The sequence below is a fragment of the Pteronotus mesoamericanus genome, unplaced genomic scaffold (genome assembly GCF_021234165.1).
Source record: "Pteronotus mesoamericanus isolate MK-2021 breed Mesoamerican mustached bat unplaced genomic scaffold, CSHL_Meso_final contig_182, whole genome shotgun sequence".
Classification (NCBI taxonomy): Eukaryota; Metazoa; Chordata; class Mammalia; order Chiroptera; family Mormoopidae; genus Pteronotus; species Pteronotus mesoamericanus.
The window spans coordinates 27,800,575-27,827,914 of NW_026555078.1; the positions used below are offsets into that span (position 1 = coordinate 27,800,575).

Genomic DNA, 27,340 nt, shown 5'->3' on the forward strand with positions numbered 1-27,340 from the left:
AGACACAATTATGGTCACCAGCATATCTTTTCCTTGATAGAAGGATTGACTATATTAGCCAGACATTTCTTGGCTGGCTTCTGTACCATGTTACTTTTACTATAATCACTTGCACATTATTTGGGTAAGAGAAAAATAATTTAGGTGTGATAAATAATATTTAGGTAAGATTCAAAATAACATTTTAGAAATAATCTTTTTATAAATCTCAATCTTTCCTAATGTATGCATTATGAAACTTAAATACATCTTACTACTCGAACCAGAAATAATCGCTAATGCTTTTGAACCTGCTTTTTTTTCACCAACTCAATCCAAGGTAATATCACCAACTTAATCTAAGGGAACACTGGTGATATTAATCACATGTTGGCATCTTTGCCTAGGTTCTTTTTCAATAGGAACACACATGATTTATTCTAGGCTGCAAATACTTAGCGATCCCCTGGAACATACCAATATAACTTTTGTAAAAATTAGAATATTTAAGAGCCAGAGTTACAAAGGAAACAAAAGTTACCATCTAAATGAAGACACCATCTCTACAAAATGCATGGTGATCATTTACTTTCTTTTCTCTACTGTAAAAAAAAATAATAATTTTTTTCCCCTTACTAACTTTAGGCTCTTCAGCAAAAGAAGTTCCAGATGACTGAAGACCTATCTTGGGACATAATGCCTCCTCAAACATTTGAAGCACACTGGGAGGAAGGAAAGCTGTAGTGTTTCCTGAGGCTGGATTAGGGGAACGAGACTTTAATTCACAAATTCTCTTTCATATATTGCTCAATTTCCTGGCTTGTCAATTACTCTACCTAGATCTTTAAGGCACATGGAGGCTTTTACCATATAAAAGATGTGGTAACCTCCCTTATGGGGCCAGAGAGACATTTCTCTTGTAAAAACTGTGGATAAAAAGGAATATTCTGCACGGAGGAGTTACTGCACTAACATGTCACACTAACAGAGCTGCACGTTTGTGGAGGGGATTCTAGTATGTGGAACCCTGCACTTCAGCAGAATCCAAAAGTGTGGATGGAGAAACTTGCAGCAACAGGGGAGACGTTTAGCTCTTCTAGAATGGTAGAAATCACCCCCATCACAGTTCCTATCTCCTCTGTCGATGCCAGGGGCTCTTGCATGCATTTTCCGTGTCCCAGGGCTCTCTTGGAAGGGGAAGGACTTGGTCTTCTAGCCTCCATTTAAGGCATCATAAATTTCAACTTTGGAATGTCTGCCAGAAGACGTACTGGCAGCACTCAGCTTTTGGTCCAATGATGAGGCTGTTTAGCTACAGACCAAGGTTCTACTCACAAGGGAGGAGTTTTTGATATAATTGGCTATTTAGCTTTACAAGTCCAGAGGGCAACAGGAAGTCTGTATCCACAGAGGACCTTATTGGCCAGACCAGACATTTAGTAAATCTGTTCTTTTAGGCAGTTGCCCATTTAAAACAGGCTCCATTTAAAGGCATGCCAAAAAAAAAAAAAAAAAGGTGGCTGTTTCATAATAGGCCACCCTGTGTTAAATAATATTATTCTTCTGGTAGGCAACCCTATACTTAGCACTTTCATGAAAATTAATTAGTTACAGGTACAAAGACCTAAGAGACCCTGTTACACAAATCTCTTAAAACTTGAAATGTGAAAAATCAACCAAAAGTATCTGTTAATAACTTACACACCTCTTTGGAGAAATGAAAGAGCTTTGGTTTACAATCATCTGTAGCGTTTGAAATCTGTTTAAGAGGATTGAGGGGAAAAGGAGAAACCAACAGTCATTAAAAGTCAGAATACATCAACAAACATGATGAATTTATTATTACTAGGCTTTCAAATAAAAATATTTCAAAACAAAGCTCCAAAATGCAATATAGTCATTACTTTTCCACTTATTAGGAAAAAAGACATTAGTCTCATTTTTTTTCTTTTTAGCTTAAAATACAAAGGAAGAAACTGAAAATATAAACTATTACCTGGAAGTACTGCGCTATACAATTTAATGTCAGAGGACAAGGAATGGACCATTTTTTAATTACTATCTGTAAGAATAAGTAGAATCAACACTCAGATTATTTCTTATAAAATTCATGACATGAAATTGATTTCAAATAGGTCAGCATTATTTCAATTAACCCAACACCATGCCCAGTCACACACTAGGTAAAGGGAGAGTCTCCGGCCCTGTGATTTCCCCCAGGCAGGGCGCAGGCACTGTGGGGGCGGGAGGCTGAGTGCTGCGTGTCTGTTAGCGGGACCTCCCCCGTTAAAGACTGTCCACTTTCAAAACTCCAACAGCATCGAGGCCTTAAAAAAAGTGCAACTCAAAATGGGAAGACGATGTTTTTAGTGACAATGGTACAAGAATATGGTTAAGTGGAGCTGACAACAGTAGCAAGTACAGAAATATTAACAGCTGTTTGGGAAATGGCCACAGGCAGAAGTAAGTAGAGACTTTCTGCAAAGGGCGAGCTCAGAGATCCCTGACATGTAAGAACTGTCCCTCCTTCCCTTCTTAAGACTTACATTACTTTCAGTGAATGTGGGGAAAACTGGCTAAGAATAAGACCATATAGCTAGGAAACTCCAACTGTTAAAAATAAATTTAAAAAAATTTTGTTAAATCCAGAGGGATGTCATTTCCCAGAAATAATTAATACAAATGTTTTAGGACTTCACTCTTAATTGTGGCCATCCTGTTCCTAGACCTATAGTTGTGGTTGTGTCAACATGGCCATTGTTGCCCTCGGTTCAGGGCACATAATTACTCTGTAAATATTTGCTCCAGGCTCAAACCCAGCACACAAAGGGGCAAGGAGAATAAAGGAAGCATTTGTCCTTTGCAGGAGACCAGTAAGTAAATACTGTTCCTATGCCTATTCCTATCTGGTATTTATCTAGCTTTGGATTTAAACTCATTCAACCAAGATTTTATATAGTAATAAAACAAATCTAAGGAAAACATATATTTTTAGGATTAAGTTAATGAATAAAATAAAGAATGACTCTTAATTAAAACCCTCTCCCAAGGGGGAGGGGAGAATTATAAGGATAAACTAGGCAAATTACTCTAACATTTCTAGATAAGTTTTAGATATGTGATAAAACTAAATGGTCAACTTACCAAGAGAAAAGAAAAAAAATCAAAAAAACAATAATCTCACCCTCTTTTTCTTGATATGTTTAAAAAAGACAACGAAACAAAACTGATGAGGGTGGGGTGGGGCCGAAGCTAGAGAAGCCGGGCTTTTCCGGCCTCTCCCCAGCCCTGCTCCGAGCTCCGTGTGCCTCACTTTTTCTCCCACCGCAGGGCCAGCGGTGGCAGCAACAACCCTTTGTTGAGCATGTTTCGTGCCAGGTGCTGCGGTGAGGGCGGTGTGGGAGCTACCTCATTTATTTTCACAGCTGGGACCACGAGGCTTGCAAATAAAAATATTTCAAAACAATGCTCCAAATGCAATACAATCATTATTTTTTCATTAATTAGAAAATATCATTAGCAACCTGATTTTATATTAATATAAAATTAGTTACTATAGCTGATTTCTCTGTGGAGATCCATCCCAACCCCGAGCCTGCACAGTGGACTGGGGTGGGTAGAAGTGATGTCCTATAGAGCAGAAGTACAGAACAGGAGTGGAAAGTACCCAACCGCCAAGAGTAACAGGCGTCCTCGCTCAGGGTGAAGACAGACCATGAGAAGAAGATAATTCCAAGGGTTAGAAAGACAGAAGGAAAAATATGATTAAGTATTAAAAATACTTTTCATGTGCACAAAATGCCCCTCCTTCACTCTGCTCCCAGACTTCCCTATCTTTCAATGCTCAGCCCAAGTTTTATTTCCTCCCACATCCTCCTTTACTCTAGCTCTCCATGATCCTTCTCTCCTCTCAGCCCTTGCACTTCTTATTCTGAAGCAAATAAAGCAATACCTAATTATGTGTCCCCTAGACTGTTTCTACTTTTTTTCCCTAATGAAGTTATCTTATCTCACCTACTAAGGTCCCTGCGAGCTGATCTCTAAGAGTTGTGTCAGGCTAAAACTCTCCTGGGCCTAACACAGTGCTCAGTGGAAGGAAAGCTTCTGACTCAAGTCCATCCAAACAGTTTTCTATTTTGATTTCTTACTTCTTAAAATATTTCTTAGAATACTAATCTGTACTAAGGACAGAACTTTTTGGAAAGAAATACAATTGTGTTCTAAAATGGACAAAAAAGGTAAAATCCATCTGACTAACTGTCACTCTAAGCCACTGCTGAAATTATTTTTAAAATTTTAGATAATTCAGAGGGGGCAAAATTTTATGTTAAAAGTTTTTATGCAAAATAAACATGTGGGACAACAGATGTGAGTATAGGTTTTGATTTGCTTTTTTTATAGAGTGTAATTTAAGAAAATAATTGTTTTCTGGATCTTTAATGTAATCTAAATGTTATACAGATTTACACACACTGACAAAAACACTTAATGAAAAATTGGCATCTTTTTAAAAAATTCTGGGGTAATATATACATGTGCCCTTTCCCTAACCACTGTGTATTCAAACACCTAATACTTAGAGACTTTAAAATAAATACGTCAATTAAAAAGGGTATTTTTAAAAAGTATACAGTGTCTTCGCCATCCCATTGTAAACCAAATATAAATTGTGCACACAGGCAAAAATCTGAGCAGATGGTTTGTAAAGCAGTACAATAAATGTAGAATAAGGGTATGATTTCCATATGACTGCTAGAGTAGAAACCTGCATCAAATTAAAGAGTACCTGTATCTGCAATGACAGAAATGAATGCTGTGAAAACTATGTACAATAGTTTCACCTACAATAGTATCAATACATTTCACCTGCTTCAAAGTATTGGCTATAAAAATCGAACTACTTCTACCTATGCAAAGCTTGGAATGCCAATTACCTGTGAGGAAAAAAATTCATTGTTATCTACACTGGTTCTCTTTAATATCCATATGTTCATTTGCATACATAGGCTACTCCTAACCATGTAGATGCTTCTCAACAATCAAATTGTGATGAAAATGTTTGTTGTTTCTTTCTTCACTGTGGGGCCTAAAAAGTGTATGTTCATGGACATTAACTAAGTTTATTGTGGTAATCATTTCACAATATACGAGAGTCATTATGTTGTACACGTTACACTTAGATAGTGTCGTACGTCAGTTACATCTCAATGAAATTGTAAGAAATAATCTAAAAGAAAGTGTATGTTCAATTCACTTACTTGTAAGATATAAGTCAGACAATTTGAGGGGAAAAGACAATGTTGATTAATACAACAAATGATTGAACGTAAACACTTAAGTATTTTTGGTTTTAAGAGAATTCATTAAAGTAAATTGTTTCTGTACACTGAAACCAGTATCATGTCCACTTCATCAAAATAATCTGAAGTTGTTTTATCCTTGTACCCCAGAAGGTCACTTTAGACTAAGTTAAATACATCTTAAATTGCTTTGGCATCCGGAAATCTGGCTATATAATATGGTTTAACTACTGATGTATTATCTTGCTTGTTTGGATGGCATTTTTCTTTTATTTATTTCTCATTAATAAGGGAGAGTTTAATCAAGTTTATAATTTTAAAAGTTTAATCAAGCCATTTAGATATGTATCTTTTGGCAAATTTAAAATGTTTAATACTACTTAAGGTTAGACAGATACTATGGAATAAACTGCTATGCAAAGAGAAAAAATGTTTTGCAAAATTTCACACAAAGACACTATCTTTAAGATTTTAAAATCTATTTTTAGAAGAATTAGAAGGCTACAAGAAATTCAAATTCTCTTATACCTTTATGGTAAATTGTTTTATAAATAGTAAATTAAGTTTATCATCTTATTATTTCTCCTGTTATAATAAAAACAAGCTTGTTTTTAAAGATAGGAAAAAACATACTACACATGTGAAGAAAAATATTTCCTCGAAGTAGTATCTTTGAGAACTTACCTATACTGAATAGACCAGGTCAGATTAGACACCCCAGTTCCTACTAGATCTCAACAGTTAAGTCCCAGAAGCTCTGGTTTCATTAATGAAAGTTTCAAAATTAAGATGACTAGTATCACACTATTCTACAGATTAGAACCAGCCTGATTCTCATGCTTGAATACTCCTGAACATACATGCACACAAGGTATTGTATAGAAATAAAGTGATACACAACCTACACAAAAATTTATACTCCATCTAAGGTTTTAACAGAGTTGGTGTGCTCTCCTTTCTAATTAACTACAAAGTGACATTGAAAAAGCGCTGTTCTAGCTAAGCCGCTACAAAATAGGTAAAATGAAGAAAATAATTTAGTGAAACAAATTGAATAACACATTGAAATAAAATGGGATACTTCCCCAAAACAAAACAGAGTTAAAGGGGAAAAAAAAGATATTAAGACAAGTTCAATTTTAGTGAGGAGATAAGCTATACACTATATTTTAAACTTACCACAAGAGCAAAGAACACCATAAAGAAAAATGATAAACTACTTGTGTAGCCAAGAAAGCCTGTAAAATAACAGTAAAATAAAAAGCAATTTATAAGGAAAATGATCCTAACATTCAGCTAAAGCTATACATCTTAGGCATGTTTTCTATTACAGTGTTTGGTATCTGGGGCTTAGGGCTGGGAATAACAACATTCCGACTATCTGTCACAGATCATTTATGTAGCTCTGTATGGCAGAATTGGAACTGGCTTACCACTAATGGTGCACTGTAAGGAAAGGCTGCTCTTTAATGTTCCGCTGTAAAGATTTTATTTTAGTGGGGCAGACAAAATATTACTGCAAACCAATAGGTTAACTAGACAGGGCTGAAGGCTGAACAACCTAAAATAAGTCAAGTTCAAAATTATGAACCATCACCATCCTTCTGCTAAAAATGTGGTCCTGTAAATTTTCAAAGCCCCTTAATACTATTTTCTTTCTTTTAAAGAAATAATGTTCTCTTTTCTAAAGACTTACCTATTTTAGGGAGAAGTGCAAGAGGGAACACAATGACAACACAAATGACTATTAGTAATGTTTTCCCATCAAGATACCAAGACCTATTAGAAAAAAAAAATAGTTCCAGTTTAGGCACAGGACTCCAGGGTTTGGGTTTACACACACATACAATTACAAAAAGCCCATTGCCTTTTGTTAAAACATGTTCTTGTGGGATTCTAATATTCTATTAATGAATTTGCATTTGAGAAATGTATCAAAATAATGAGGTGCCATTTCTCCACTACCATATTAGCAAATAATTAAAAGATAATGGTCAATGCTGCTCAAGAGTGATGATGTGAACAAAACTGGTGAAAGTAAAAACTATGTATATTACCTTTCTGAAAAGCAAGCTGGCAACAGATAATGAGTCAAATATGTAATATATAAAAGACTATTAAAAATAAGGAAACAATCAACAATAAGAACAAAAACTTTCATAAAAAGATCTTTTTGAAAACATTAAAAATAATGAATATTAAAAACAAACATCTAAAACCATAACAATTTAAAAATAAATTATGGAACGATGTGGGACAATCATAAAAGACCATTTCATAGGTATAATAATATAATGAATATTCAGTAAACCTCATAAATATATAGGTAGCATGTTAGTAATTTTGAGGAAAAATATAGATTCATTAAAAATTGAAAGGAATTGCAATAAACTGATAGCCATTATGTCTGGGCAGTAAAATAATGGGAAATTTTTCTTATTTATAGTTTTCTAAATTTTTCAAATACTTAGAAAAGGGCATGGATTACCAGAAAAAAATATAAAAATTTTTATATAAAGATATTAGAATGTGGAATTAGAAAAAGTAGGTTAAAGTGTGGTGGTGTAAGACTTCCTTCTTTTTTATGGTCAAGTAGTATTCCATTGTATAAATGTACCACAACTTTTTTATCCACTCATCTAGTGATGGACACTTGAGCTGCTTCCAAATTTTGGCTATGGTAAATAATGCCACAATGAACACAGGAGTACATACATTCTTTGGAATTAGCGTTCTGGTTTCTTTAGATATATTCCCAGAAGTGGAATCACTGGGTCATATGCTTTGTGATAGCATGAATAGACCTGGTGAGCATTATGCCAAGGGAAATAAGCCAGTCAGAGAAAGACAAGTACCATGTGATTTCACTTATATATGGAATCTAATGAACAAAATAAATTAACAAACAAAATAGAAACAGACATAGATAGAGAATAGACTGACAGCTGTCAGAGGGGAGGGAGGTTGTAGGGCTGGGTGAAGAAGGTGAAGGGATTAAGCAAAAGAAAAAAAAACTCATAGACACAGACAATAGCATGGTGATTACCAGAGGGAAAGGGGGGTGGGGAGGGAGAAGAGAGCACAGGGGTAAGTGGTGATGGGAGGGGACGTGGCTGGGGGTGGTGAACACACAGTACAATAGACAGATGATGTGTTATAGAACGTACTCCTGAAACCTATATAATTTTATTAACCAATGTCACCCCAATAAATTCAATAAAAAGGAAAACAAAACAAAATGTGTAATGGTATATTTAACTATTTTACAAAACTGGATACACTTTTTTTTAGAAATCAGAAGGATAAGCTTAAAATACAAAAAGTAGGTATTTCTATGTGTTAGCAACATGAACAATTTTATTTTCTCCTATACAATTTTAATTTTTCAATATAAAATACGTGTGTAGACATTTTTAAAAGTTAGTTTCCCAAGGCTTTAATTGCAAAGACTTTAGTATTTAGTATGTAAAGGACGGACACTTCATGAAAGAAGTACACCTTGAGAATACACAGGAAGAAAAATCCAATCTCTGATGCAACTGAAGGAATAAATAATGAGGCTGTTGGACTTAAACTAGTAAAATTATTTTAAACATAATATTTGAGGATGTAGCATAATTGGTCCTTCACATGTTGCTAGTGACCTTATTAATCTAGTACCACCTTTTGGAAAAACATTGATAATATGTAGCAAGAGCAATGAAAATGTGGTAATGTGCTCTAAAAAATAATCTAAAAGATAAATAATTCTATGTGCATGAGGCTGTGAATACACCATCATTATAATATTAAGAAGCTGGTAGAAATCCTCTATATCCAACAATAGAAAGTATCAAAAATAGCATACTCAATGGAATATTATGAAGCTTAAAAAAACAATTTAGTAAAATGAAAAATGCTAATAACAAAATTATAATATATGATTATTAATTAAGTTTTAAAAAAGCTCTTGGAGAAAATTCAAAGGAAATTAAAAGATAACAGTGATTAGGTAAGAGATGATGTTATGTACAATTTTTGTTTGTTTCTTTTCTAAATTTTCTGTAATAAGGCTGTCATTTTTACACTGAAACATACATATGTACACATACATGTCAATAACAAAGTAAAATTCATTCATGCTAATTTGGGATCTGGGAACATCAAAGACAATAGGGATTACTTTTTCAAGTAATTTGGCAGATGATCTCAGAATTCCCAGTTGGTGATAATTCATCCTCTCTCTCTACCAAGTAACCAACACGTCCCACTGCCATGTTATATTTAAAAAGTGGATAAATTCCTAGAAATATACAATATACCAACACTGAACCCGAAAGAAATAAAAAATATGAACAGACCAACAATAAGTAAGGTAGTTGAATCAGTAATCAAAAACCTCCCAAAAAAGAATAGCCCAGGACCAGATGGTTTTACTAGTAAATTCTACTAACATTTAAAGAATTAATGTCAATCCTTTTCAAACTCTTCCCAAAAACTGAAGAGGGGGACCACTTCCAAGCTCATTTTACAAAACCCACATATCCTCATACCAAACCAGATAAGGACACTACAAAAAGAGAAAATTACAGACCAATATCTCTGATAAATATAGAGGTAAAAATTCTCAACCAAGTATTAGCAAACCAGATTCAACAGCACATTAAAAGGATCATACAGTGTGAGCAAGTGGGATTTATCCCTGGGATGTTCAACATATACAAATCAATTAATGTGATGTAGCACGTTAATAAAATGAAAGATAAAAATCATATGGTCATCTCAATAGATACAGAAAAAGCATTTGAGAAAACACAATATCCTTTCATGATAAAACCCCCCAACAAACTGGGCACAGAAGGGACATACCTCAACATAATAAAGACCATATACAATGAACCTACAGGCCACATCACACTCAACAGTGAAAGGTTGAAAGCATTTTTTCTAAGATCAGAAACAAGACAAAAGGTGCCCACTCTCATTCAACACAGGACTAGAAGTCCTAGCTAGAACAATCAGGCAAGATAAAGAAATAAAAGGAAAAAAGTAAATAAGCCTGTTTTTATTTGCAGATCTTATAATCATATACAAAAAACCCTAAAGACTCAACCCCAAAACTGTTAGAACTAATCAACAAATTTAGTAAAGTTGCAGAATACAAAATCAGCATACAGAAATCAACTGTTTCTATATATTAACAATGAAATATCAGAAAAAGAAACAAAGAAAACAATCCTATTCACAACAGCATCAAAAAATATCCTCCCCCGCCCCATGCCAGTCCCATACATCATCAACTAGTATTTGACAAGAAAGCCAAGAATGCCCAATGGGGAAAGAGGTCTCTTCAAAAAATGGTGCTGGAAAAATTGGATAACAACACACAGAAAAGTGAAATTGTATCCCTAACTTGCACCACTCAAAATGGATTAATGACTTAAGTGTAAGGCCTGAAGCCATAAAATTTCTGTAGAAAACATAGAGATAAAGGTCTTTGACTTGGCTATTGGCAATGATGTTTTGGGTATGACAATGAAAGCACAAACAAGAAAAGACTGAATCAAACTAAAAATCTTCTGCATAGCAAAAGAAACAACGAAATGAGGAGGCAATCTAAAGGATGGGAGAAAATGTTCGCAAACTACATTCAGTGGTACCTCAGTGCTCATCGTTAATTCCTTCCAATGAGTGGTGAGCAACCAATGACTGACGAAGTATTTTCTCTTGTGAGGCAGTGTTGCAACTCATACAAATTCTAGCAAGCGCTATGAGTGGCGAGCAAGCACCTAGTGCTGAAACATTTTTTCTCATCAAAATGTGTCAAGTAGCAGGTTTGATGAGTTCTGAAGCCAGCAAGTACCAAGGTATGTACCTGATAAAGGGTTAATACCCAAAATATATAAAGAATGCATACAACTCAGTAACAAAAAAATTTTTTTAAAAATCTGATTAGAAAATGGGCAGAGAAAATGAATAAACATTTTTCCAAAGAAGACATACAATGGCCAATGGGTATATGAAAAGATGCTCAACATCACTAATCATCAGGGAAATGCAAATCAAAACTGCAATGACGTAACACTTCACACCTGCTAGAATGGGAATCATCAAAAAGACAAGAGGTAAGTGTTGGCAAGGATGCAGAAAAAAGGGACCCTTTTGCACTGTTGGTAAGAATGTGAATTGGTTCAGCCATTTTGGAAATTAATATGGAGAGTCCTCAAAAAACTAAAAATTGAACTACCATATGATCCTGCAATCCCACTTCTGGGCACACACCTAAAGGACATGAGAACAGGATATTGAAAAGATGTCTGCTCTCCCATGTTCATTGCAGTATTATTCACAATAGCCAAGATGTGGAAACACCCTAAGTGTCTCTCAATAAATAAACTGATAAAGAAGATATGGTATATATAATAAAGTATTAATCAGCCAGGAGAAAGAAGAAAATCCTATTATTTATGGCAACATGGGTGGATCTGGAGGGCATTATAATAAGTGAGATAAGACAGAAAAAGACAAATACTATATATCACTTATATTTGAAATCTAAAACATGCTAACTTATAGAAACAGAGAACAATGGTAGTTACTAGAGGGTAGGGGTTAGGGGAACTGAGGAGATGTTGGTCAAAGAGCACAAACTTGCAGTTAGAGGATGAATAAGTTCTGAGGATCTAACGTACAACACTGTGATTAGAGTTGACAGTACTGGATGATATACCTGAAATTTGCTAAGAGACTCTTAAGTGCTCTCACCACAAAAAAAGAATGATAATTATGTGACAGGATGGAGGTGTTAAGATAACACCCCTGTGGTAATCCTATTGCAATATATAAGTATACAAAGTATAACATTATATACTTTAAATTTACACAAGGTTATATGCCAATTACATTTTCAAGAAAGAATGAACAAACAAAAGAAAGAAACAAGGAAAGGGAAAAAAAAGGAAAAGGTTTTCCTCTGCATGATTTCAACCCCTGGTTTCTAACATGGCCTTTATGATTCATTCACTGTGTCTTCTTACATCCTGGTTTATGAGGAAGCCCTCTCCAGTGTATCTTTAATGGGTACTACTGGGTGCTGACAACTTCCTCTTTAACAGACCAGGAGAAGGAGCAACTGCAGAAATAGCACCATGATCACAGCTTTCCCTTCTTCACCTGAACTCATGTCTTTAGAATATGCATATGCCAGAAACTGAAACCTATGGACAACTATTTCTAGGTCTAATGGATTCAAAGCTGTGGTCTCTGCGTCTTCACACGCCCCACAGTTCCTGGGATGCAGGAGGTCCTGAGACAGTACACATATTTACAATACAAAATGACACTCAGCATGTTCGTCTTCTAGCCATTCTTAAATAGGTATGTTTCGGAATGGGAACTTCAAAATATCCCTCACCGAGGAACATCTGGCAACTAAACTCGAGCTGGCAAAAAGCCCAGGGCTCTGCCTGAGCCCTCCTTCCTCTGGGCTTCCATATCAGACCTGACAGGTGCAGCGCCAGGAGGAAAGGGGCCCCGGGGAGCCCCAGAGTGGGTCCCATCTGTCACTGCTGTTGCCCCTGATGCCAGGAAGGTAGAGCTGAGAAGGGAGCAAGCTAATCCTCAGGACCGAAGACTCTTCCTCTTGCATAAGAAGAAAGGAACACTGCGAAATTCTGAACTTTATAACTCATACTAATATATTATACTTTATAATGTTATACTATTTCTGATCATAATTTCACTCATGTTCATGGAAGCCGCATGATCCCCAAAGCACTGAACTTGTGGGTCTGAAGAGAACTTCATCTCCTCCCGGCAGAACTCAGAATCGCAGAGCTATGGCCCATTAGAGCTAGAAGGGACCACCCAGACCACCTGGCTCAACACCTTCATTCCATATGTCAGCAGAATCAGCAAAAGGATGAGGATGATCTTAGTGTTAGAAGTAATGAAAATACTCTCCACTCTTGAATAGTCACTTGGAGACTATGGTGTTTTCCAGATAGTGCCTCATTTTTTTCCTCAAGATTGTGCTTTCTTGACTCTCCTCTGTACCAGATTGACTTTAAATTCCTAATACAAAAAATACTTCATTCAGAATATAACGTCTCTGTCCTTGCTTGGCTACTGGTTATTACTAATCATTTCTTATCCATATTAAATTATATTAATCATGCCAACAATAAAGGCAATACGTTAATGCATAGTAAAGTTAGTTTACATTTCACATGCATGTCGCAGTCAACTAAATTGTGTTTGGCAATGTATATTTCCAAAGAAAAGACATGATTAAACTTACAAAATATAAACCAGTACAAAGAAATCTCAAAAGCACATATTAAATAAATATATTTTATAAATCAAGATTTTAAAAGAATACACTAATCTTAATTTTTTTTCCTAATATAGGGGGGAGAAAAGAATTATTTAACAGAATCCCTGTTTTCCCACTGGGATATAAACATACATTCTCTTCAAGTTAATAGAATTAGAGTAAAAAAGTTTATACTTCCTAGAAAACTTGTTTGATCTGTGGATTTAATCCTATATGATAAAAATGTTCCAAGTATAAAATGTAGAGTATAAATCCTAAGCAGTATTTCAAATGCTTTAGCATGTAGACATTATTTTTCCATATTTTAATGAAAACCAGATTTATTTATAAGTTGCTTTAATTTCATTCTCGAATGGAATGGAACAAGGGTATCATATGTTCTGAATTAGGATCTTACATCCCATATCAATTTTGTGACTCAAATGCAAGACAACTTAATTGTGTCAATCATAGTGCCCTGACAAGATCATTAAATGTTAACAGAGAGCTTCCAAACTTTAACAGCTGTAGATTTTTAAAATATAAGTTATTCTATGAAAAATATAGGTGTCTCATAAAAGTTTGGTATAAGTATTATAGCTTCTGACTTCTAATGGGGATTTTTGAAATTAGAATATTATGAACACATGAGTTTCTTTTTAATAACATCTTTGGAAAGGTTTATGTTCAAAAAGGTACATCAAGTCTCACAGATAGCCCAGAAAATAAGCACACCTAAGAGAGCTGAACTGCAAGTCATGGGAAATCAAAATCTAAAGTAAAAGTATATCAATATCATATTGACCTCATAGAAGAAATTGCTATGTAACTCTACCCAGAAATAAACTGCTCTAGATAGTTAAGTAAATTACCATAACATTTGTTTCTTCATTATTTTACAGCATTAAACTTTAAAGACTAATGATTTAGTTGCATTCTAACCAGTATAATTAGTTACCTATTAATTTTTTCAAAGCTCTGAAATCCAAAATAAGCAAATAGATATTAGATTTTAAACACAAGGCTGTTAAAAATGTGCAATTTTAAAACATCTTAACAGAGATGATGCAAATTGGCCACAGTATTTTGAAGTATATAATTTTAATAATCCATGTGTGACATCTAAAAACAATAATTTTCCACTAAGTGAGATGGTAACTAATTTTTATTTTTTTAAATAAGGCAGGAAAAAAATGAGTGGCAACTGATTTAAAATGAAGTTATGGAAAAAGTGTCACCTTTAGAGAAAGAAGACGTAAGTTTTAATAGCAGTTCTGTCACATACTACCTTAATTATGTCTAAAATTTTATTTTCTTATTTTTTATTGTATTTTTTCCCCTTATACCCTCTTCCACCTCCAGTCATCCCTCTCCCCCTGCAACTGCCACACTGTTGTCCCTGTCCACAAGTCTTTTTTCTTTTTTGATTGATTCCTGCACCCCCTAACCCTCCCCAGAGCTGTCCGTCTGTTCTCTTATCTATGACTCTCTCTCTGTTTTGCTTGTTAGTTCAGTTTGTTCATTAGATTACACATATGAGTGAAATCATATAGTATTGTATTTATCTTTCTCTGACTGGCTTATTTCACTTAGCATGATGTTCTCCAGGTCCATTCATGGTGTTGCAAAAAGTAAAATACTCTTCCTTTTCATGGCCAAGTAGAATTCCATAGAATAAATGTCCCATAGTTGTTTTATCCACTCATCTATTGATGGACACTTGGGCTGCTTCCAATTCTTAGCTATTGTAAATAACACTGCAATGAACATAGGGGTGCATATATTCTTTCGAATTAGTGTTTCAGGCTCCTCTTTCCACAAAAATATGTAACAATAAAAAATGTAAATAGAAGTGACCAAATTCAGGATCAACTATTAGGATTAACATAGCTTACACAAAGTGTTCAAATTTGACTCTGACTTTCCTGGTAAGCAGAGCAAGTATGAAAAAAAAATCTTTAATACAGTTATTGGAATTTCTTTTCATTTTTAGCAAGGCATAATTGACATATAACATCATGGAATTTCTTAATTCTGCACATTTATACTATGCTATCAGCTGACAAAAGCATGTGTATGTATATTTTATGTGATCATCCCAAAAACTTTGTTAAGAAGGCAATACTGGTAACCCATTACAGCAGGTGAGGAAACCTAAAGCTCAAAATTAAGTTCTATGGTGAAAAGAAGTTAAATTAATTTCCTGAGTCTACTGAATAGGAAATGGATAGGACACACACCTCCTCACCCTCAGCTTAACATCCTTTATTTTACCTCATATTGCTATGAGTCTTAGCCCTGAATTATTAAAAATTTATGATTTTTCTGAGTAATACAAGTTGTGTGCAATACTTTTACTTCAAGTGCAAAAGTGGTTTTCACGTAGCTATTTCTTTTTTATTTATGTTGTTACTGATTGGAGAGAAAGAGAGAGAGATCAGTTTGTTGTTCCATTTATTCATGAATTCATTGGTTGATTCTCAAGTGTGCCCTGACTAGGGACTGAACCCTCCACCTTGGTGTATTGGGATGATGCTCTAACCAACTGAGCTACCCTGCCAGGGCCAAACATAGCTATTTCTCATAGGAGGTTATTTATCAAACTAAGAGCATAAAAAAATTAAAACTATATAAAGCTGTAGATAAAACAAGGTACTCGTGAGCATGAAATGTGATAATGAATGTGGAAACTTCGCAAACTATAAAGTACTATATAAAGGCCCAGTATCTTCTGATAATGAAAAATCATTAAGAACTTCTACCTACATTTTTTTAAACCACATTTTCTTGATGATTCTTAGTTAAATCTAAAGTATACTGTATTTTTTATTAGCCAATGTCACCCCAATAAATTTAATAAAAAGTAAAGTCTATCATACTTTCCCTATAAATATGTATTTGCAATTATCTAAGTAGAATTCTGTCATAAAAGTCAAGTTGGAAGAGTTAAAAACAAATTTTGAAAGCTTGCTCTTTAATCCAGAAAAAGTTCAAATACTGGAGCAAAACAATCAAATATTTAAATTTAAAAATATGAGAGGTTTTTTTGTTGATGTTGTTGTAATTTAGAAATTATATGAAATAACTTGATGACAAAAGAATTTATTCTGTCTTTTCAAGTTTATTTTTCTCAAAATTTCTTATTTTATGTAGTGAAAGGAAAAGTATAATGAATGTTTTTTCCCATAAAAAGAGATGAGTCAAAAGTCTTTAGGACACAGCATTTTTAAAACAAGGTATAATGTGATTTAGTATTGTTTACGATATTGTTAAAAAACAGAAATTGAAACAATTAAGTCCCTGAAAATATTTTTTCAAATCATGCTTTATAATAGGAATTCATACAAGTATGACTGTAACTTTATCGATATAACTTATCTTTGTCATTATGGTTGGCTGAAAAGTAACAGCAGTATTATCCACCCCACCCTTTGTTGACCTTTACCATCAGTACTTCCAGTATTCTTCCACCCCCACCCCAGTCTAGCATGTCCCCAGAGATTTCTTTTTACTCTTCTCCAAGGACTAGCTCATACCTGTTCTGCCCTATTGTCCCCCGCCACATTGCAAGGGTTATACCTGGTGTTTCAGTAATGGATCATCACTACACACCAGCTGAGTGTTTTTTCTCCATTACTACTCTGCCCCTGCTTCACGTGTAAGTGTCTTGAGGGTAGGGACTCTGTTTGTTTCACTTCCCACTAGCTTAATCGATATTTATTGAATTAATAAATAAATGGACAAAATATGAAGTATTTTTTCCTTACCCGCTATAGTCTCCAGACAAAAATTCTGAAATAGCAGTAGGAAGCTCTGTTTTAATAATTAAAAGATAAGATGACATAGCTGCAAAAAGAATAAAAAGAATTCCTGTTAGAATCCTATTATTTTTAACCATTTAAAGAATAATTTATCCAGAAACACAGATATCCATTAGATCTATGACAACATGCAGAAAATCAACTTATACTTCACTGTCCTCAAAGGTAGATATGTATATAATACATATCATACATCTATATCTATCTATACATACCAGGAATGGATATAAATAACTCTGCAGAGAAGAGTAATTGTAAGTTCATTAAGCATCCTTTGTTTACATTTCAAGTCCAAGGCAAATCATTTTGGTAAGAGAAAGGGTCTTGAATACATGTCATTTATAAATGAAATTTTGGTTGAAGTTTTGCAACACTCCTTATATGTTACGTCATCCTGTCCAAGGCATTAGAGAGGTTAGTGTGGCAATAACTGATGTAGAAACAGAAGTATAACAAGTATAGCTAATAACTTTAATAATTTGTTCTTTCTTACTAGAGGGAGACCTCCTCCTGGAAGTCTTGCCCCCTTTCTTGCCCTTTCTCAACTTCCCCCCAACACACACACACACACACACACACACAATGGACATTTAATGATAAAACAAAAACAAGATGCATAATGAGTTATATTTTAAATTGTCCTCTAAAACATTACAAAAGATTCAATGGAAACGATCAAGCATGTTAAAAAAACAAAATTTACAACTTTTATTCTATTTTCTTAACAGGGCTCATCTGTATTATGCAATCAACACCTGAAGCTAGAATTATTTCTCATATTTTACCTGACAGGATCCAAGGAAAAAACTAGCTTTTACAGCACTTTAATAATGTTCTTATTTCTGATGTAGCTATAAAAAAACAAATCTAAAAAACCCCATAAACCTTCCATCACATACTAGGAAATGTTTTACTATGGCTACAGAATACAGAATTCATTTATATGTAAACACTTGAGTTTAAGCTTAAATACTTAAGTATATAGAAACCCAGATGATTTGGAGTCAGAACAAGTAATAATCTCTTTTCCCCCAGGGATTAAGTATATATTGAAAAAGAGCCAACAAGAATATGTCCATGAAGAATAAAGAGTGTACTCTGTGTGCACGTTAATTTTATTACTTTTATGTATTTCAGGAAACACTTCACTATCTCCTTGGAGCTACAAAAACTAAGAACATGAATGAATGCCAAGTCTGAATGGCAGAAATCTGGGGGGAAATTGATCAAAAGGTTCAAATAGTTTAAGATGAAGAATTTGTATTTCTCAATCAACATATGCACAAATATTACAGTGCCATGTGACCACTTAACCATGGAGTAAAAAATGATACACAGTAGTTTGTGTATAAATTTATATGAAGATAGACAATATTTACATGTACAAACATATACTCTCAATTTTTTTAGTAAAATAATGTGTACCTATGGCAACGTAAAAGTTAGACAGTTAAGTAAATAATCACTTCTTTGTAATGAAAATGTACATATACGTACATTTTCCAGTTCTGACTATTTCTTTTACCCCAGCAGTACAAGCTGCTGAAGTACAGCTTTTTCCCCAAGCAGAAGTGTTGTATATGTCTTCAAACTCCCTTTTACTTATGGGGTATTACAATTGATTATATGTGAAAAGATATTCTATTTTGTTTTTACTATCATAAGGAAAAATGCTATCAATTTGATACACACGGAAGATTTAACTTCTTCCACTCAAGGATGTGAAGTCTGTTTATAATACTTTATCTATTCCAAAGAATCATACACATATGGTGTGATGAGAAAATCATGAACTGACTTTTCTGAAACTGGCCTAGAGCTACTTAAATATATCTTGCCAGGAAAAAAAAAAAAGGATAAAAATACCTTGAAAACAAGGAATGCAGACTTCCTACACAATGTAATTTATTATCTGACCATCAGTCTTTCTTGCTTGGATTAATTCAACACTACATGCATTTCTAAAGTTTCAGACATTCATCTCTTTCAGTAATTTTCTATTATTTTCTTTTAGATCTTTAGTTGTAAAAAGCTTCAATGAATATGAGATCATATTTCTTTCTAATATGCAATCTGTCATTCTTCCCAGAATTTCTATTAGCCCCTGGCTAATCATTTGATCACTTTTATCCTCTGTTGTATCCCTACCTCTTTGGTTTTCAAATGGGTGTCCTATTTCATTAGATTCCAGTCTGAGGAATCACGTATATTTCAAGAAATGTGAACTCACCAAACAAATGTTTCTCTCTCAAAGAAAGATTTCAACATACAAGATATGAACATAATAAAATAGGCAAAATACCTCTTCTTTCCTTAGAGAATGCTGGTGCTTGTTTTAAGTGCTGCAGACCTACCAAACTTATGACAGGGGAAAACCCCACTGACTAAGCAGGTAAAACAAAGAAAGACACTATCCTTTTCATTGTCTAAATTATTTTTTCTTAACCGCAAGTAAACTTTCATGCAAGGTCTAGCACCTTAACATATTATATATAATACAGCAAAGAAACAAAAAATATACATTGTTAGGAAATACAGACTAATTAGATTCACATGAAAACAACAATCAGCTCGATAAAATAAACTGGAAAATAAACTGGAAAATTTTAAAAGAAGATATAATATAAATAAGAAAGCTCACATATCTATTGTTTTTAACCAAAGATTCACTAGATCAAATAGCGGCCGATCTCACCTTTTGTCTCATGTCTTCTATCAATGGCATAAGGAAGTGTTTAAAGACATCTCAGAGACAGCCCATGAGCAAGAATTTGTCAATGATTTTTGCTGACATCGATACATGGCATAGACTCCTAATACAAGACACACCATGTTGTACTCTTAATTAATAGCTGTAACAGGGTCATCCATAAGAGCCATGGTTACAGTTAAGTGGTTCTGGCCTACACGCCACCAAAGCCAGAATTTGTGCTAGAAAACACACCTTGGTGACAGGTATGGAACCATCACAAATCATTTAGTTTCACCACATTAACTCAACAGGTATTCTTTTCTTCTTCATTTTAAACGTAACTAATAGAACTCATTTTAATGGAAACTGTCCTGAAAAGAACATTTAAAAATTCTGTCAACCTAATCAAAACACAAGCTGAAAGTATTCTTTAAAAACCATGTGGGGAAAATATTGAGAAATTACTAAAATAGGGTAAAATTTGATTAGGCAATAGCAGTATTAATAATGGCTGTCTAATCATAAAGAGAAACACATGAGCTGGCAGCATGGAGGCTGAGGGGAGAGATGTCAGAAACAGAGAAAAGAGGGAAAAGGCTTTGCAGAAGTGTGAGAACAGCAAACATTTTTGGTTTGGGGGTGCCTAGTATATGCCGGTGTTCTAAATGATTTGTAAGTTATTTCCTCATTTAATGTCACCACAAACCTGTGAGGAAGATATTACTCATTTCACAGATGAAGAAATGGGAACACAAAGGAGTAATGTGCCCAAGCTATAGCAGCCTGGCTTGAAAAATTTGTACTGCTAACTACTATGCTATGGGAAAGTACAGGCACAAAGTGAAGAAGTCCACCACAGCAAAGAAAAGGAAAAAAGGTCTATCAAAAGTACCACTCTCTAAGGCTATTCTTTTGTTCTTTGTTCATTAGCATCTAAACAGCAAATTTCTTCTGAATGTTGAGTTTAACATTTGGGTTCAAATAAATTAAAGAATTTATACAACATAGAAGCTTTAAAAACACATGTTTATTTCACTTTAAAATGTATTTGCAGCATAATTCATTTTATTTTTGTGAGTTGGTTTGGTGGAATGATTAGTCCAAGATTCCTTCCTTAGGACTCTTCCCAACAGAACACTATGGATTGGGCTCTACCCCTACAATTCTATTGTATAAACAACTATATTGTAGCTCAGAAAAGGAAGCTCCCTAATCTCAATATTTGAGATACTTACACTACACAGGAATCTAAAAAAATTAAAACAAAAACCAATCCCTCTTCCCACAAACCCTGTATCTTATGGCCTATTTTTCCCAGAAATAAATAAACATCATGCACACATACATGCACATGCCTCAGTTGGAGTTTGGGCCTAAGAAATCATTAGTTTATAAAAAATAATTATTGTTAGATACTTTTTGTTAGACACTTAAAATATACATATGAAGGTAAGATTATATACAGCTATTTTTTAAACAGAATTAGGTTTTCAGCACTTGGAGGAAGTTTAGCAACTTCTCAAAGGATTAGTTGGCCAGACCTAAACAGATGTATGATACTGTGTGAGAAAATAGTAACTTTGCCTTTCTGTCTAAGAGAGGTTCATTCTTACTTCCAACATGTTTTTAGTGATGGACAGCAAGTAGTTTATTATATTCAACATATCTTACTAAGCTGGTGTTCCTATTAAGTGTTCAAAATACTACTGACAGTCTACCCTCACTCAAAACAGTACACTAACACAATCTTTTTTTTAATTGTATTTTATTGATTATGCTATTACAGTTGTCCCATTTTTTTCTCCCCTTTATCCCCTCAAACTCTCTTTTTTTTTAAAGGGCTTTTTAAACCCTAAAAACAATGTCATTTCCCTAATATGTGCACAAATGAAAATCAAAATATATGGAGGGTCTATCCCCCCATAACCCTAAAATCATATGTATATATCTTTGTTTTATCATTATCAAGATCTTAAATTAGAATTAAAAATGACCAGAATATTTACTATTCTGAAGCTCCTATAAATAAAATTACAAAGAAAAATTCATTTTTTGTAAACCTTTTTAATGTGACATGTTACCAGTAAATTTTCACTAAAGGAAGTATTTATGAAAAAGACATCTTTCAAATTCCCTCCCCCTCTCCTAAGGCAGTGCTTCCTAGAATTTCTGGACAATACTGCTCAGGCTCCATAAAGCAGACTATAGATGATCTTACCAGCAGATGGCATCGTAACAGCGCACCCAGTCCTGGTTTCCCAGGAGACAATACTAACTAGAATAGCTAAAAAGACTTCACTATCCTACCGAAAGCAAAAAAGGAAAAAGACCAAATATTTGGTTTCTAAATTTTCCAACATTAAATCATAAATTTAAAATAGTTCTTGACTGAAAATGATCTTATTTGTACCTTTCTGTTTGTGAATGAGATTTCGTAAACGTTTGGTTTGAGTACATAAAAGGGCTGCTGAGTTTCTCTTAAAACTTTTATTCACAAATTGAGGTATAAATTGAGGTTTTCAGACTAGAAAAACTGGGTCATTCTTGCTATTTCAGGAGGTTTCAGTACGATTACTAATGTTTAGGGTTTTCCTTTCTCAATATGTAGCAGTAATTCAACCTTTAATCTCCTTTAAAGTTTTGGGGCTTTAAAGAACTAGGGAAAGAATATGTTATCCATAGCAGTCCTTCATGTTTTTAAGAGCAAAATAAGAATTTAACATACTCCTAGGAGCCACTTACCTTTCCACATTTTGAGTTGGGAAAGATATGAACCAGAAATAACATCAATTAAGTCCATTTTTATCACGTACTTGTAACAGTTCATAGTTAATAGGTCTTTCTCTAGCTTGACTAAAGATGATTTGGGGTTTACTGTTTGATTTCCAGGGATATTTTAGCCTACTGGGTGGTCTATCTCAGGAGTTGAAATGAATTGAAACCATGTAACTACTTACCTTGGTTTTTAAGAAGAGAATTTCATAATGCAGCACAGAGGAGCTATGTGGAAACTACCTATACTTATTTGCTGTTACAGTTCTTAATCCTTTTACTAGCAGTACCCTAAATTCAAACTCTAGGTCAGAGTTCTCTTGCCTGTAACAACATTAAATATTAAAACTTCCAGATGCCTCTTTTCTGACTTTTTGTCCCAGTAGCAGTAACTCTGAGCAAATGCCACTCTGCTTCTTAGGAAATGGCAGCTGGGTTGTTTCAGGCCCCTACTTTAGTAGTGTTAGGAAGAGATGAGAAATCGCTTTTTGGTAGCATGTAGTATTTTACTATATGGCTCTCCATTTTCCAAAGGCAAATGTTCCCACATCCTTAGAATAAAAGCACTAAATTTAGTGAGTCACATTTTTTTCTTATATACAGTTCAGAGGTTATTCAAAGACAGATTTTCTCCAATCAATTTGTTCAAGCACATTAGTGCTCAGTAACAAATACTTGGTGCCTGACTGATCTTGGGGAGGCAAGATTTTCTGTGAAGTTCTAACAGTAGATGTCCTTCTTAAAGAAACTATAGGTTCACTTGCACATGTGTATTCTGTAGTCTCTTCCCAGTTAATTCTCTTTTCCTCCTAAATGAGTACTGCACCAGGCTGCTGGCTTTTCCTTCTTTCTCTTATTCTTTCTTTAAAAAAAAAAAATTTTTAATCCTAATACAAGGATATGTTTATTGGTTTGTGGGGCTGGGTGGGGAGAAGGAGGAAGAGAGAGAGAGAAACATTGATTTGAGAGAAAAACATCGATCAGTTGCCTCCCATACACGCCTGACCGGGGATCAAACCCACAACCCAGGCATGTGCCCTGACCAGAGATTGAACCCACAACCCTTTGGTGTACAGGACAATGCTCCAACCATCTCAGCCACCTGGTCAGGGCTCTTAATTACTTCCTTTCTTCCTATAATAAATATTACTTACTAAATGTCTACTATGTGCTAAATACTAAGGACGTAAGTGAATGAGCAAGTTGCTTAATTTATGGAGTATAGAGATGTAGAGAATAAACTGGGTCTTCACTGAGAGATCCACGTAACAATGATTGATCAGAGCAATTCATGATCATTTTGCTTAGTAAAAGTATCTCTGCTCCATTTTTCTCATAGATTCATCAGGGGCATAGAATCCCAAGAAAACTGAGAAATCTTTAAATGTTACAAAAAATAAAAAAATCAGGAAGCATTAATCTAAGACGTAATAGCCCCACCTGAAAACAGTAGGTTTCAAAATACCTTATTTTCTGTTTCACATAAGATATAATTTTCACCAATACTTTCAACCTTGTAATTTTCATATAATTCTAAACTACAAATCATTCTATGGACTTTCAAGTTTCTTTCTATCATGCACATGTAATAGTATATAAAATTGTCTCTTTGAGGCAAAATCTTAGGCTTTTAAACAGAACTTTTTTAACTGTCTCATTCACTCAACAAATATTATTTATTGAATTCCTCATCCAGAAACTAGGTCAAGTCATGAAAACACATAGTTCCCGTCCCCAAGGAGTTTTTAAAATCATTGACATTTAATCTTTTCACAGCTTTTGAAACATTTAGTATATCATAGCAGAAAGAATAAAGACTTTAGAAGTAGACAGAGTGAGGTTGGAGTCCTGGCTTGATTAAGGGATAAAGGTAAGCAAGTTACTTATTCCCTCTGAGCACCGATCTCTTCCTCTGTAAAATGAGGATAATATCATCTACCATGAAGGGTTGTTGTAAGTATAATTGAAATGACTAGTGGAATGCTTGACCTAGATGGAATACTTTATATTATTTTTCAGTTCTAAACTAACACTGCAAAAACTCGGACCATATATAGTAATAGATTATAATAATAGAACATCCTAACTTTCAAAAAATGCTATCTGAATTACATTATATGCAGACAGGCATGTAAGAAGTGTTTTATATCATCTTACAAATATCTAATGTATTTCTAATTACTAACAAAAAAGTCAGAATCCATCTAGAAGAAATAACCTTCCAATAAGTCATATGTACAACATATTAAAGATCCTCCTAAATAAGTGTTTCATATCAAACATACATGGTCTAGTAGCTGTTTAGAACTTCCACAGACTCAACTTATATCAATCAAGGAACTACTTCTTAAGACTAGACGCCTTAAGGCTAGAGTTCCTAGTCATTAACTTCAGAGGCTCAGCAGCTTCCCTTGAGTTCCAAGAATTGAGACTACCCTTTTCTGACAAGGAACAGAATCTTCGAAAGCTTTTTAGAGCAACAGTTTATAATTTATTAAAGATACCTGTAAAAATACTTTCCTGTAATAGAAATATTTTAATGCTCTGAAAGAATTGATATGCCTCCCAAACCAAATTAGAATTAGAATTTTGGGGTAAGAAGGGACCTTAAGCTCCCTGCTTCCCATGCTACCCCAACAATTTAACAAAGAGGAACTTGAGGCCAAGAGAGTGAGGGAGGAATTTCCCCAAGACACATGGCAGCCCAATGGCAGAGGCTGAAGTACAGAGAATTCAAGGAATTGGACTTCTAGCCCCGTGATCTGTTCAAAAGAGGAGGTTTCCAGTTCTACTGAAATAAGGGAATGATTTATGTGTACCCAGCTAGGACAAAAAGCTCTGAAATATGTTTCCAGTATTACCTAGTGGACTGTCAATAAATAAACTTTTAACCAATGTAAAGAAAATCATGGGGACATTCTTCTAAAAACAAAATAAGCATTACCTGCTTTTCTGAATTTGAGGGACATTAAAAATTGCTGTGACTGCTTCTAAGTCACTTTTTGAAAAAAGGTTCTAAAACAAAACAAGCAAGCAAATCAACAAACTTAAGAGTTGGGAGAATGGATGATTTATATGCCACCGAAGGCAGGGATCCTTTCTAGAACATTCTGACATTTGACCAACCAGCTGTTTCAATGTTTTCAGGGATAAGGCACATTGTCAAAGAAGCACAGGTCATCACTGTTATTATTCAACTTAGTTACAAAGGTAATTCCAAATGAACCCAAGCCCGCCTCGCTGCAGACCCATGAGAACCAGCTCTGCTCTTTGGAACAATACTGAATTAGAATTTTTTTTTTTTTTGTATTTTATGTTCAGCTTTTCATATATTTAGAACTAGCAATTAGTCTAGCAGTCCCCTTTTCTCTTCTTGATAAATATAACTACAACACTTAAAAGTACTTGGAAATAGCTCATACAAGTCATATTCAGCTCCACTCCAACAAAGGTTTATCAGGTCTCAGGCACCGTGCTAGGTTCTGGGAGTACAACGGGAAAAGCTCCCTGCAGGAGCTTACAATATCGTGGGGCAGAAAAACATATACAGAGACTACTTTAATCTAGTAACAGCAAGTGCTAAAATAGAGTCATGTTCAATAATAGTTACATGTTAAGATGAGAGACAAAGGAAGGCATCAGAGTGAAGAATCCAGGAATACAATGGCAAGCATGTGCCAGGGTCACCTATTTGGATCCAAATCCCTGGGCTGTAAATTCTGCAAAAATGCTAAACAATAGCTTAACAAAATCTAAACAAAATGTGATGGTGCTTAGTAATCACATGGAGAGGGTAGTAAGGGATTGAAAATAGCAAAAAATGCACTCATATTACAGACAAGTGCACAGCTAAGCAGTACATATTTGCCAAAATAAAATAAATCATTCCAAAGAAGATCTTAAAATCAATGGCATTAGGTAGATTCCTGAAGGAAGAGACTAGTTTTACTGAATTCTAGTCAAAGAGTGAAGTATTCTTTGTTAGAAGGAAATTATTTTTATGGCATCCAACATTTTCATTCAATAACATGTGTTTCCATGAAAATTGAAAGAATTAAAACATACATGTTCAGGATTTCCAAAACAATGGCAACTACAATTTATGGTTGGAATGTTAACTTTTTCCTTGACCAAGAAACCCATTCAAGATAGAATTCAGTTGAATAATAAAGTGAAATAGTTCAGATCGTGAGTATCAGAATGGAACTTCGTTAAAGCGGTCATCTTTAAGTCATTTTGAACTGTTACATGTAAGAAGTAAAAATAAAATTCTCTCTGACCATACAATCTTGTGTTAAGACCCAAAGTGCATGTCAACCTTCTCTGTGCATATCCCTTTAAACCAGCAATCCTCAACCTTTCCCATCTCATGGCACACATAAACGAATGCCTAAAATTCTGCAGCACAACAAAAAATATACTTTTTGTCAATCTGACAAAAAAAAAAATAGGTGTAAGTTTGATTAATTCACACTGGACAGCT

At 34.3% G+C, this 27,340-nt stretch overlaps 1 protein-coding gene across 1 annotated transcript in view; it reads right to left on the bottom strand.

Moving 5' to 3' along the window:
• The window catches only part of SLC38A6 (solute carrier family 38 member 6), a 61,325-nt gene that overhangs the window by 9,269 nt on the left and 24,716 nt on the right, over positions 1-27,340 (bottom strand). Inside the window, exons 6-10 of the mRNA XM_054567466.1 lie at positions 17,340-17,418; positions 6,976-7,058; positions 6,455-6,517; positions 1,976-2,037; positions 1,685-1,738 (exon numbers count right to left, since the gene is read on the bottom strand). Of these exons, the coding sequence (XP_054423441.1) occupies positions 1,685-1,738; positions 1,976-2,037; positions 6,455-6,517; positions 6,976-7,058; positions 17,340-17,418 (341 nt within the window). The remainder of the gene's footprint in view (positions 1-1,684; positions 1,739-1,975; positions 2,038-6,454; positions 6,518-6,975; positions 7,059-17,339; positions 17,419-27,340) is intronic.